We start from the raw sequence: 12,297 nt of genomic DNA, 5'->3' as shown, positions 1-12,297 counted from the left end.
CTAAGTGGCTTCCCAAAGCAGAAAACACCATGTGTCGGGCAAAACAAACACCTGAATCAATGACAGACAGCAAAAACAGTCAGAAATCCAGCTTCTAGGCTTAACTGAGAAGGTCAGAGGGGGAGCAATAGCTCTGCGAGACAAAACGTTTTTTTCCTGTATCAGTGTTTATGACTATACATCCTCCTGTTCTTCCCGTTATTCTGACATCAGGAAGATAAAGAAATCATCTTCTTGATGTCAAACTAACCCTGTGGTTGCATGTCTGTGTGTCATAGGCATAAGCCACCAGCCTGCTGTAGCACAACACTTCTGTCATCACCCTGTGTCTGAACGTACGCAAGACACTTAGCAAGATTTCCTTCGGCTATGGCAGCCTGAAGATGCAGCCAGCAGAAAGTGACACCGCTTCCAAAAAAACATCCTTTCTTCACAAAAGGAACCATGGGCTCCTGTCCTGCAGCTCCCCCCCACGCCGCCCCCCACTTTACCGCTGGTACAGCCCTGGCAGTCAAAAGGCATCTGCCAGGGGCAGACTAGGTCTTTTCCTGTCAGGGCCTGTACCACCTTCAAAGCAAAAGTGGTCTACCACCGTACCAAGCTTGCAGGAGGGTTCTGTAAGCTTCTGTAACAGCAGCTGAAATACTTTACCGCCCAAAGAGACTCTTAGAAGAGTTTATTTCCTTTTCCCGCTGAAGTGGGTTGCTGTTAGCAACTTGGCAAGAGGACACGCAACTGAGGCACCGCAGGTGAGCCTGGCCAGTTTCCACAGGCAATCCATGGCAGAGCCCTGTCTGCTTCTTTCACTGCTTTTTATGGGTGTGGTGTCAATGAATCTTCCCAATCCCTTTTGAGCCTGCTGGTACTGTCTGCCTCCTATGGCGATAAATCTCGGAGGCTCACCACATGCTGCTTGAAATACCACTTTCAAGTGTGGCAAATACCACCTTAATATAATGGGTCAATCTGTTTTTAAGTGAAGAACGAGTGCCCCCTAAACTAGCATTTGTACCATTCAGTGAACACTAGTTCTGCATCCACTTGACTCACAACTTTTGTAAACCATGACCATTCTTCCCCCTCAGTCTTCTCCTCTCCAGAATGAAGTCCCAGCATTTTTAGTCTCTCCTCCTCACAAAGCGACTTCTCCATTCCATTTATGCCATTAGTTGACCTTCTTTTAACTCCACTATGGACTCCAGATGCAGAAACTGGCACTGCCCAAGGCTGAAAATGTGGGTTCACTCATTTTACACAGGAGCCAAGTAGCACCACCCGCCTTGTTTGCAATACCCTTCCATGTGATGGCTACCTAATACTTTGAGGCAGCTCCGCACTGTGGTGACAGTTTCAGAAGAATTGTCAGACCTCTGCTCTGAGCTGTAAGTACAAGTTGCTGAACTACAAGTTCAGTACCATGTATGTATATTTTGATGAATGATTTACACCACAGACGATAAATCTATACTGGAGCTCATCTACCCCTTTTGCCCATGGAAAGATCTCACAAAACTGAGCTCCTTGTCACTGGACCGGTGTTGGACTGCTCAAGAAAGCTCGGTATCATCTGCAAACTTGGGTGCTTTCATTGTTCATTCCCTCCTCTGAATCACAGCTAAACTGGCTGAATAAAGATTACCAATACTGAAATTCTTGCTCTGCGTGAGCAACCAATAAGTCTTAACCCTTCACTTCCTATCCTTCTCAATTCATAAAAGGTTCCATGATGTTCCTCGGGAACCAACATACCACTTTAAGTTGTACTCACGCATTTCTGCATGTAAGAAAATGCTTCAAAAACTTTATTGAAGGGACACAATAAGCCTAGGAGTTTTGTGCAGGGATGGGAAAAGCAACAACAAAATATTTCTTCCCTTCACCACTGTATTGATTTCGTGTGGCAAGGTTTTGGTAGTGGGGGTGCTAATGGGGTGGCTTCTGTGGTAAGACAAACTTGCCGCTGGCCAAGGGTGAGCCCATCAGTGACAGTGGAAGTGCCTCTGTGGTAATAAAGAAGGGGAAAAAAGCTGCTGCACAACAGCAGCTGGGAGAGAGGAGTGACGATGTGAGAGGAGCAGCCCTGCAGACCCCCAGGCCAGTGCAGCAGGAGGGGCAGGAGGTGCCGCAGGCGCCGGAGCAGAGATTCCCCTGCAGCCCCTGGTGCAGCCCGTCGTGTTACCAGCGAGAGGCCAGTGCGCGTCCCTCAGGGAGGAGGCACAGCAGTTGGCGAGTGAAAGCTTTGGCTTGATGGAAAGTGTAGCATTACCACAGTGGGAGCCCCTGGGTGAGGGTGAGCCAGGACACCGTCGCTCGTCACATGGGGACCCGACACAGTGGAGCCCTGCTCAGGAGCAAAGCTCAAAGGAAAGCACCTCAGTAGTGGATAATAAACCTTGTGCTGATTAACGTACTGTACGTATGCACTGTCCTGCTTTGCTCATTAGTGAACTCACTGACATAATGCAGGTGCTGCTGTCTAAATTCAGAGATCTACAGCTGGCCACCACATTGGTGGTGCAGGAGAAGCAAACTCTCCCAACTTACTGTAACAAGGAGATAAAACATGGACTCCACATGCTCAGGTGGGGAAAGTGAACTGTCCCAGGTTACCGTAACAAGGTCTTCTTATACCCTACACATGGTGAGGCAGGCTGTGCCCCTGCAGTCCAGGGAGGCCCACCGGGGAGCAGATCCCCACCTGCAGCCCGGGGAGGACCCCACACTGGAGCAGGGGGGTGCCCAAAGAAGGCTGTGACCCTGTGGGAAGCCTGCGCTGGAGCAGGCTCCTGGCAGGGCCTGTGGCCGCATGGAGAGAGGAGCCCAGGCTGGAGCAGGTTTGCTGGCAGGGCTGGTGACCCCAGAGGGGACCCACGCTGGAGCAGTCTGTTCCTGAAGGACCGCACCCCATGGAAAGGATGGACCCCTGCAGGAGTAGTTTGTGAAGAACTGAGCCCATGGGAAGGACCCACATTGGAGAAGTTCATGGAGGACTGTCTGCCATGGCAGGGACCCCAGGCTGGAGCAGGGGCAGAGGGTGAGGAGGAAGGAGTGGCAGAGACAACGTGTGATGAACTGACCCCAGTCCCCATGCCCTGTCCCCCTGCACTGCTGGGGGGAGGAGGCAGGGAAAATCAGGAGTGAAGTTGAGCCTGGGAAGAAGGCAAGGGTGGGGAGAAGGTTATTTGTTCTTGTTTCTTATTATCTACAATAAATTAATTTCCCTGATTCAAGTCTGTTTTGCCCGTGATTGGTAACTGGTGAGTGATCTCCCTGTCCTTATCTCAGCCCACAAGCCTTTCATCACATTTTTTCCCCCCTGCCCAGCTGAGGAGGGGGAGTGAGAGAGTGGCTTTGGTGGGCACCTGGTAGCTGGCTAAGCTCAACTCACCCCAACCATGCAAGTATTAGCTAGTCTGTTACAGTTGCACCTCTTCCAAAGGGAAATATAAACAAAACCACAGTTTAAAGTCAGACAGTCCATCACTGCATTTGAGCAAATGCAACCTGAATTACTTTTACTGCAAAATAATAATACAAAATAGTATTTGGAATGACTTTTTCTTAAACACAGCTTTGCACAGCTCTAATCTGTTTAAGACAGGTTTAGGACTCTTAACACTGTTAACAGTAAAGTACTAAATTTCAGTCACCATGATCAGTTCAGCTGACACATAGTAATGCAGTCCATCATTTGCTTCTCATGTTTACAACTTGTTTTTTATTCAGGCTGATAAAGATGTAAGAGATTGAAAATGTAAGAGTTAATACATTACTCACTCGGCAACAAAAGACGATTCAAACATACCACTTCCCTAGTTTACCTGAACATATATAAACACAAATCCTGTAACACAGTTTTAATGTACATTTAGCATACCTGCTTTCTGAACACTGTAATTAGTATAATTTCAACCTGAGCTATGAAAATTAACAAGAATTATTTTTCCCTTCCTTCTCCCTGAAGCATGCATTTATTGTCTGGTAGTCTATGCCACCCACAATAATCAATCTTTGCACAATATATGTACTTAATCTTGCTGGGAATGCATCTGCAGTCCTTCTGACATCTTATTCCCCCATCTTTTTCCAGTAATGTGACTTCTCTTCAGGTTTGTTTGTTTTTCTTTAAATATCTATTCCCAACTGCTCCAAGCAATGCACAGCATACAAATTACTTGACAAACACCACAGAGATATTTAGCAAGTCTGAGTAAGTTCAGTTAGGTTGTCTTCAGTAACAGCTTCAGTTACTGTATAAGCAGTGTAACAGCTCATAAAAATCTTAAATTTACTATTGCCACAGCATATAGCTAGTTCCTCTAACCATATTTATCAGTGATTAGAAGCTAATAAAAATACTAGAGGTAGTCACTGTCATCCTAATATGAACGTTTCAGATTGCATTCATCCGTGTTCAGATATGCTTACTAATCCACCAGAACTACATCTTTATAGTTTTGTACACAGAAATGTTTATATTCTTTAAAACATACACATTCAATCAGATTTACAGATCAGCCAAAGCATGACTAATTGAAGAAATTCTCAAGAATAATGCACTGTTGATACTACTCAACAGTATCTGAGGCTTACAGAGTTAATAGTCACTACAAATCCACTTGAGTTGTATGAGCTAATATTATGGATGTACACAGAACATCTGCTCAGTTGGCTGGCTTGCCAAGTATGACAGTCTTGGGGTTTTCAATTCGTATCAAATGGAACCCAGGCTTTCTACATTATCACGCTGTGACCTGCTGATCTAAAATAAAAAGTACACATTTAACCTGTCGTGTTATTTCTCTGTTTGCACATGGCATCATTGTGTATTAGAAACTAATACCACCACCATGTCTGCTTTCATTGATGGTTTGTCCCATATTCTTTCTGTTCCCTTTTTTTTTTTTACATTATTTTATCATTAGATAACAATGGATTCACCTATTATTTCAGAACATCCAATTTCAAAGAACTTAAATGTATAGCTTATGATGACTTAGAGTAACAGGCAAACATGTATAAGGGCTGTAATACATATATATGGGGAGACAGAGATTTACATAATCCTTGCAGTATTTTCACATAAAAGGATTAGCTTCCTGTTAACTTGAATGGGATAAGCAGATTCAATTTCTAGTAGAATTACTTACTTCCTTCCCTCAGCTTTTTTAATTCCTGTATTATATCACTATACACACAGGATAAAAGCTCCTCTTGGGATTTTGTTCCATCCAAATAAACTAAGAAAGACAAAATAAAATGTTTTTATGAGTTCTATACCAGTTACCTGCAATAGCAGTTGACAAAGCTTTCAGTATTCCTACGGGTGCAATAAGAAGAGATGGAAAAATAAAAAGCAAGAACACTACCTCCCTTTTCTTCTTTCCCAAATTAATTTTACATGTTAAAAAAAAATAACGTCATGGATAAGTATTCTAGTTATGAATTAATTTACATCTTTTTGTGGTATAAAACCCTCCATAAGGGTAGCACTAATAACAGTAGGACAGTAAGGAAATGGAATAATTCAGCAGAAAGGTTCCTATGCAGTGGAAGGTTTGAGCAAGTTAAGAAAGGGCACTGACGTTCCCACTCTCACTGCACTGCAAGAAGCTGTGCCCTGCTCTTTGTGCTGATGAAGCAGCACCCGACTTCTCCTTCCCCTGGGCCCCGCTCCAGAAGGAGGCAGTCCACAAACTGTACAGGTGTAAACACCACACAAGCTCATGGCAGCGCCTCGTCAAGCTGGCTCAGCCTTGACACTTCTCATACAAGACTGATGACTGTAGTGCGTACAAAAAGTACCTAGGAAGTGTCTTCAGCTTATTGCAGGACTTCAACCAGGATTTTAATTCTGTTCTGAAGAATTCTGCCAGAGCATCACCTATCGTCTTGGAAGCTTAGCCATGTGTGTGTATGCATGCACGCACACACAAAGCAGCTTGTTAAACGGACTTAATTAGCAATCAGAACATTTCTGGTTTTAACTTCACAATTTTAACTGTTAAAAAAAAACCCAAACAAACCCACAATCAAAACCCTACAGACTTGAAAAATCAATAAAAGGCCCAAACCAACTGCCCAAGTGCCACAAAAATATTTGAAGAAAACTCTGTCCCATAGAAAAAAACCCACACAACCCAACAAAGACTGCACAAGTGCTACACTTAAGCATTCTGTAAGTTTAAAATTAAGGATACCATACCAATGTTACTTGCATTCTCTTCCAATTCATTTTTATATTTCATATACATAGGCCACACGTGTCCATCGAAGAACCCCGGTGTATCTGCTGGCTGATAGACTCTGGTGCTACACAAAAATATATTTGCTTTCCCATGCAAGTTTTACATTTTTCCCCTAGTGTCAGCTGGTTTAATAAGAGCATCTATCCGAAATAAAAACAGGCTGGCAGGGTGCATAACTGAGCAAAGGAGGCTCCTTTGTTTCAATATAATCTGTGATATGATCTCTTGCTAGCTTACCTATTTCTGCCAACCAAATAACATTTAAGATGTGGTAAAGGGATTTTTTTTTTCAATTGAAAAAGGTATTGCATATAAATTAAGCTGTACTGAAAGCATTATCAAAACAAGTTACTTTTTTTTTTTTTACTTTTTTTTTTTTTTTTTTTTTTTTTTTCGGGTTACAGATTTCTCCAGTTTTAAACTACTAGTGATTTTTTCTGGTCTCTTCCAGCCTGGACACTAAAGGCCTTTAATGGTGAGTCTAGTGAGAAACCAAGAAAGTGGAATCAACCAAAGCCAGCTGAATGGAGGATTTCCTTGCTCAGCCAGCAGATTCTGACTTCGTGCACATGTATTGCTCCAAGCACACAACATTGCTCCAAATTTGGAGGCAAGCCAGACACTGGCTTAATAATCTAAATCAGATATACGGTAAAACAAATGCACTAAGTCTAAGTGAAGCATAGACTAAAACCACCCATGAACATTGTTACTTCAACAACAATCACGTAGCTGTATTCAACAAAGGCTTAACTCCAATATGCAGTCAATAATCTAAATAATTTATGTGGACAACAAATTCTCTTTTGAGCATTTGTAAAACATTTAACATCCTATTGGTTAAATACCCACACCGACTTCCCTGGGAATCACATAGCACAGACAATCTCAATAACTTCTATTTGGTAAGCACCGAAGAAAAGCTAGTTCAAAAGAACCACTCCAGCTTAGCGGGTACAGTGACCCTCTGTGAGCAATAACTGAATAATCTTACCTCCTTCTCCTTTTGCACTCTTCATAAGGAAGGGTCAAAAAATATCTTCTATTCCATAGTTCATTAAGAGGCCTAAGATAGTAATATATTTAGTTCCCTCTTCCTTTTTAGGGCAGCTTTTAATATATCAGGTTACATACTACTGCTTACTCATAATTGTATAGCAGAAAGCCTTCAACAATCAAAATATAAACATCATCTGTATTTTTCAGATTGTCACAAGCATTCTGTGGCTCTTCTGTCACAACACCTGAGCTTGCTGGCTTTTTCATCCAGTTGCGAATACTTTTCACCATTTCATCCATATAGAGGGCATCAAGTACTACATGAAAACAGAAAGTTAGGCACCCCTTAAAAACAGAGAATAAAAAAAAAAATGAGGAAACCTTAAGTGCCCCTAGGTTAAATAGTAAGAGTCAAATAGACTACATACAAGTCTAAATGAAAGGGAATGGGATTACCTCAAAAATTCTCTCTCACAGTTATAAGTAGTTCCAAGTTTGCAACTGATGATACCCTGGAACTAAAACTTTCCCCAGGATCAGGGTATTTCTAGTGAGCGTGGTCTCTCTGAATGCTGTGGCATCAAAAAGGGTGAACTCACTTCACAGCCTTTTCCTTGACAGTAGAAACTGCAGGGACTGTTATCCTATTCCACAAAACTTGTAAAAACTTAATTACCTCAAGACCTCCACTCTTCTGTCAATTGTCACCAACATAGGTGAAGGGGGGGGGGGGGGGTTTTTTAAATTTTTGCTTTGTGTTTTTATTTTGCTTCAGGTATTTGGAGGGTGGGGATGAATGGATTCGGTTGAAAGGAGGATGGCGTACAAAGCAAAACAGCACAATGTAGCAGCTGTTTTTGTTTGTAGGCATGCAAGAACATATCAAGTAGGTACCGAATGGCAGAGAGAAGGCAGCCTTTGGATAACATAAGAGCAAATGCATTTTAGAAGTGCTTTTAAGAGCAGCATTAAACCCAGATATTTGAATCAGAATGTCCAACTTATCCCTCCAGTTTCACACTTCAGTTTCGCGATGTCTAGAAGTGGAGCCAAAGACTGCACAGCTAGTAAGAGTCGGGTTTTGGATACAATTTATGGTTCTGGCCAATATGCCTGAGTAACACATTTTGTGATCATCAAGTATCAACAGAGATTAGCTAATAATCAACTGTTCACAACTCAATATGACCTGAACCAAAGCACCTGCCTGAAGTGGATCTGGATCTAGAAGTTTTTAAGACTAAATTGGCACACTGAGCCAGAATTAACCATGAACTTCAAAACATTTGGTCTCTGTGTGACATCTGACATCAAATAAAGGTGCCAGAATCAGACCCAAGTTTTGACCGATTTGGAAGATGACAATGAAAGAGACTCAATGGTGATATCCCATGAGGTCATTATTAAAGTGACAAAAAAAATAAAATCATTTTATAGAAAGTGGTGAGGTTAAGCTTATGCCAGTGCTGTAAGCCAAGGCTTTCAACTGAACAGTAACATTTGCGACTGCACCAGACGCAGCGGTGGAAATAGAGGAAAAAGATTAAAAAGGGAAAAGGAAAGGTCAAGCACTAGCTTGAGTTGTTTACTAGTTTAGCAAGTTTTCTTATTTATCTCAGTGAGGTGAGAGAAGCTGAGCAAAGGACTGCTCTTAAACAACCATTTGTTTACTGCTTTGTTCAGACAGGAAGAGGGGCGGGGGGTGGAGGGGAAGAAGTGTTGAAGCTCAGCAGAACAGCGATTCAGTACAATGTTCAAAAGCAATGCATCAAAGTTACTCACCATCATATAGCTTAAATCCACGTTCATCTGTTTCTACTTCAGACTCTGGCTGAAGGGGAAAAAAGATTGAATATTTTTGAGACTGCTTTTATGACCACTTTGACAGTTACGTATATATATATATATCAGTTACAAACCTAAGGGTTATAAATCTTTGTATCCCAATTGATTAAATTTAGCTTGAAAATTAAACTCCTGTATACAACTGTTAAAATACAATACAAACACTTTATTTAACCTAGAACAGCAAGTGCTCCAAATTATACCTCTTAAGTTCATTAGAGCTTTACTTCTGAAATAAGAACTGCTTCACCATCCTTAACAAACAACTCTGAAAACAATGCAAAAGGTGTTTTTCTGGTTTGATTTGGGAAACAAGAGAACTACCTATTGCTGTATGGGTGTAGGGTTAACACAACAATATCATTAACTTCATTACCACAAAGTATCTTGAAAAATGCATCCAACATGCACCCGCTCCTCAATTTAAAAGGGCATCAAAGAAGACAGTAAATTTCTTTTTGCTGAGTACACTCCATGGTTTTGGCCACTAAGAGTTCAATTACCCCAGCACTCATTTTACTTCTCTTTCTCATGAAGTTACTGTTATTTTAAGCCGCACAATTTTAAAAGTTTACCAGTAGGAGAACTGAAAAGAGAAGAAATGATACTAAAATCTACTCAAGCCTACTCTTACCTATCAGGTCCTTCCATCAATACCGTTACCTTAAAGAAGTCATCTTGAGAGATTACATCGCAGTTGGGAAGCATTTTCTTAAGCTTTTCTGCCAGCGTTGTTTTCCCCCCATTTGTTACCCTGAGTTAGAAAACAAAGCAAAAACCGCATCAAGACAAAAACCTATCTTTTAAACATATGTAAGACAGAACTCTATTTTTTAAACATACGTACAAGCTCACACACACATTTCTATATAGTGAGGGTAAACCACAAAGACACAATCCAAGCACCCCCAAAAGTTTATTCGCATTAAATACTCTACATCAAGGAATTTTCTGGCAGGTTCCAACAGCTTTCAGACAGTAAATCTAGCAGTGCCAAGAAAGAGGTTAGAGGGAGGTGGTACTGGAGGTCTCCAACAGAGACAGGAACAATTTCTTAAGAGGTAAATGCCATAAAATGAGACAATTACGTGTTGTATTTGCAATCTGTTTTCAAAAAATATCCATTCATAAATAGAAATGACATCACTTCATTCTGAAAGGAAGACCAGTCTGGGGCTGTAGAGGAAATTTAATTTGCTAATACTTACCCGCCGAGGCCAATAATCAATACTTTCATAGTTTGTTTTCTCCTCAGTTCTTCCTTTTCACTGTCAAAGATAGTAGCCAGTGAAAACTCTTAATTCAGCAACATGGAAAGCAGCTATTGTATTAAGGAATGCCAATTACAGGTAAGACTTATTTGCTGTCCTTTTTTTTTTTTTTTTTTGCAAAGCTACTGTCAGAACCTCAACTGCTTGTTCTAATGCTAACATAAAACCTGCAAGATACATGCCACATCACAGATTTCAATGCTTTTTACCTTAGACAGTATTATAATTATTTGGAGGGAACGTTGAGAGACTCAGTTTTATCAATATTAATACCACAGGAGTCCCTAAAGAAAAGCACAGTCACTAGCTCAAGCATTAATGGTATAAAAAAGATGAGGAAAACTGAAGCTGTGGTGGCGAAACAAACGAAAACCTTGAAAAAGCCCCCAGTGATGTGCTGAGGAGAAAGAAGTTTTAAGAATTTTATTAAAGGTTATAACAAAGAGGAGGAGCGAGGGGAAGAATGTTAGTTTGTTAATTTTTGGCTGAACGAATTCCCACCAGTTTACCACCCAGTTACCCGTGCCTTCAAAGGCATGGTGTAGCAGAAGGCCAGGTAGTAATGGGGCCGCTTCTCTTGGCAGCGGCACTAGTCTACAGAGTTTATCAAGCCAGTTTAACACTTGTGGAACACCGCTTTCCAAGAGCACAGGCCAATTAACGACCATTTATCCACACACAAACACCCTGTTTTTCACCTGCTCTGTCCTCCTAAGACACGCTTAAGGAGGTAAGGCCTGTGATACCCAGGACCTGAAAGGACTGAAGCAGGTAACACCACCTCCCCTCCCCAACAAAAAAGTATCTGTATATATTTTTAAATTCTAAATTGTCTTAAAAATGTAATACTTTAGTTTTAACTGTAATTAAGCTTCTTTTTTTTTTCTGTAATCAAAGCTGCATTATTAGATCCTAGCAGCAGGATGAAATTCTTGCCTTAACAGGAGAACACCTCATATCTTTTTTAAAGTCTTTATTTTCCTATACTAGGAAAAAAAAAAAGACTGTTACAGGGCATCAGTAGGAAAATAAGACCGCACTATTCCTGTTAAAATAAGTTTTAGACACACGCGGAGTCGGAAATATTAATATCCTTTTGCATTTGGTGCAATGACTGGAAGTTCAACTGTTTCAGAGGTCTGTGACGCAATCTTTGCATGGTTGCTTTGTATGTTCCTTCTGTTAGAAAGAGAAAACAAAAAGAAGGTGTACTGACTCGTGCAGGGGGCACTGCCACTACGACAGCCACAGCTCTGCAACGCTGCTGCACACCTACAGTACCCGGCAAGTTTTGTGAGTTAGCATGCGAAGGTTTTCTAAGAATATTATAAATATTCATAGCTTCAATGGCACATCGCAAGCTTACGGTATCAGCGAGGTATTCAGGGAGTGCAAACAGATGAGCTGTCCTCAGGCGGTGACGATGGTCAGCCCGTTAAAAAGAAAGAAAACCCAAACCCCAACGCTCTTCTCTAAAAATCCTCAGCAAGGTTTGCGTTCCAGGGGATTAGCCTTTGTCCCACAAAAAAAATGCCATGTAACAAACTAAACAACATCTGGACACACGTGCTGAGCTTTGGACTCTAATTTACGTCACTGTCTGCATGAAAGTTAATCCCAGTTTAAGGCAAAAAACATCAGGACGAGAAAGCCCACCAACTCTGCCTCTCCCCAGAGCAAGGATGCAAAAGCCCAGCAACTCTTCCTCCCCCCAGAGCAGCGTGTAACACAAACCGCAAAGGCAAATCTGTCACTCCTGTTGCAACACAGGAATCCTGAATTGCTCTTCCCGGGCTCGGTTTAGCGCCCGTAAACAGGACATAAACCCTAACACCGAGGCGCTACCGCCCTACTCGTAACGGCACAGGGCGCCTTTAACCGCTGCTTAAGGCGCCGCGGGGTGCCCGGGAGAAGCCGCCCCGGCCGAGGGGGTG

General features: G+C 41.8%; 1 protein-coding gene across 2 annotated transcripts; it reads right to left on the bottom strand.

Annotated features, from left to right (window-relative positions):
* Positions 1-3,584: 3,584 nt before the first annotated feature.
* On the bottom strand, positions 3,585-12,270 carry NMRK1 (nicotinamide riboside kinase 1). Of its 2 annotated transcripts, none has more exons than XM_009636123.2 (9): positions 11,730-12,270; positions 10,301-10,360; positions 9,756-9,846; positions 9,030-9,078; positions 7,393-7,564; positions 7,243-7,314; positions 6,206-6,312; positions 5,151-5,240; positions 3,585-4,762 (listed from the first exon to the last, which is right to left on the bottom strand). In XM_009636123.2, exons 2-9 carry the CDS (start codon positions 10,327-10,329, stop codon positions 4,743-4,745), a joined length of 630 nt encoding a protein of 209 aa, XP_009634418.1. In that variant the 5' UTR covers positions 10,330-10,360; positions 11,730-12,270; the 3' UTR covers positions 3,585-4,742. The 2 variants fall into 2 exon arrangements, with proteins under 2 accessions (XP_009634418.1, XP_035747599.1); XM_035891706.1 differs by having other exon boundaries at positions 10,301-11,542; positions 12,098-12,270.
* Positions 12,271-12,297: the final 27 nt, after the last annotated feature.

Source organism: Egretta garzetta, unplaced genomic scaffold (genome assembly GCF_000687185.1).
Source record: "Egretta garzetta isolate BGI_Z169 unplaced genomic scaffold, ASM68718v1 scaffold353, whole genome shotgun sequence".
Taxonomy (NCBI): Eukaryota; Metazoa; Chordata; class Aves; order Pelecaniformes; family Ardeidae; genus Egretta; species Egretta garzetta.
Note: the sequence above shows the minus strand (reverse complement) of the source record. Positions and strands in the feature narration are given on the sequence as shown.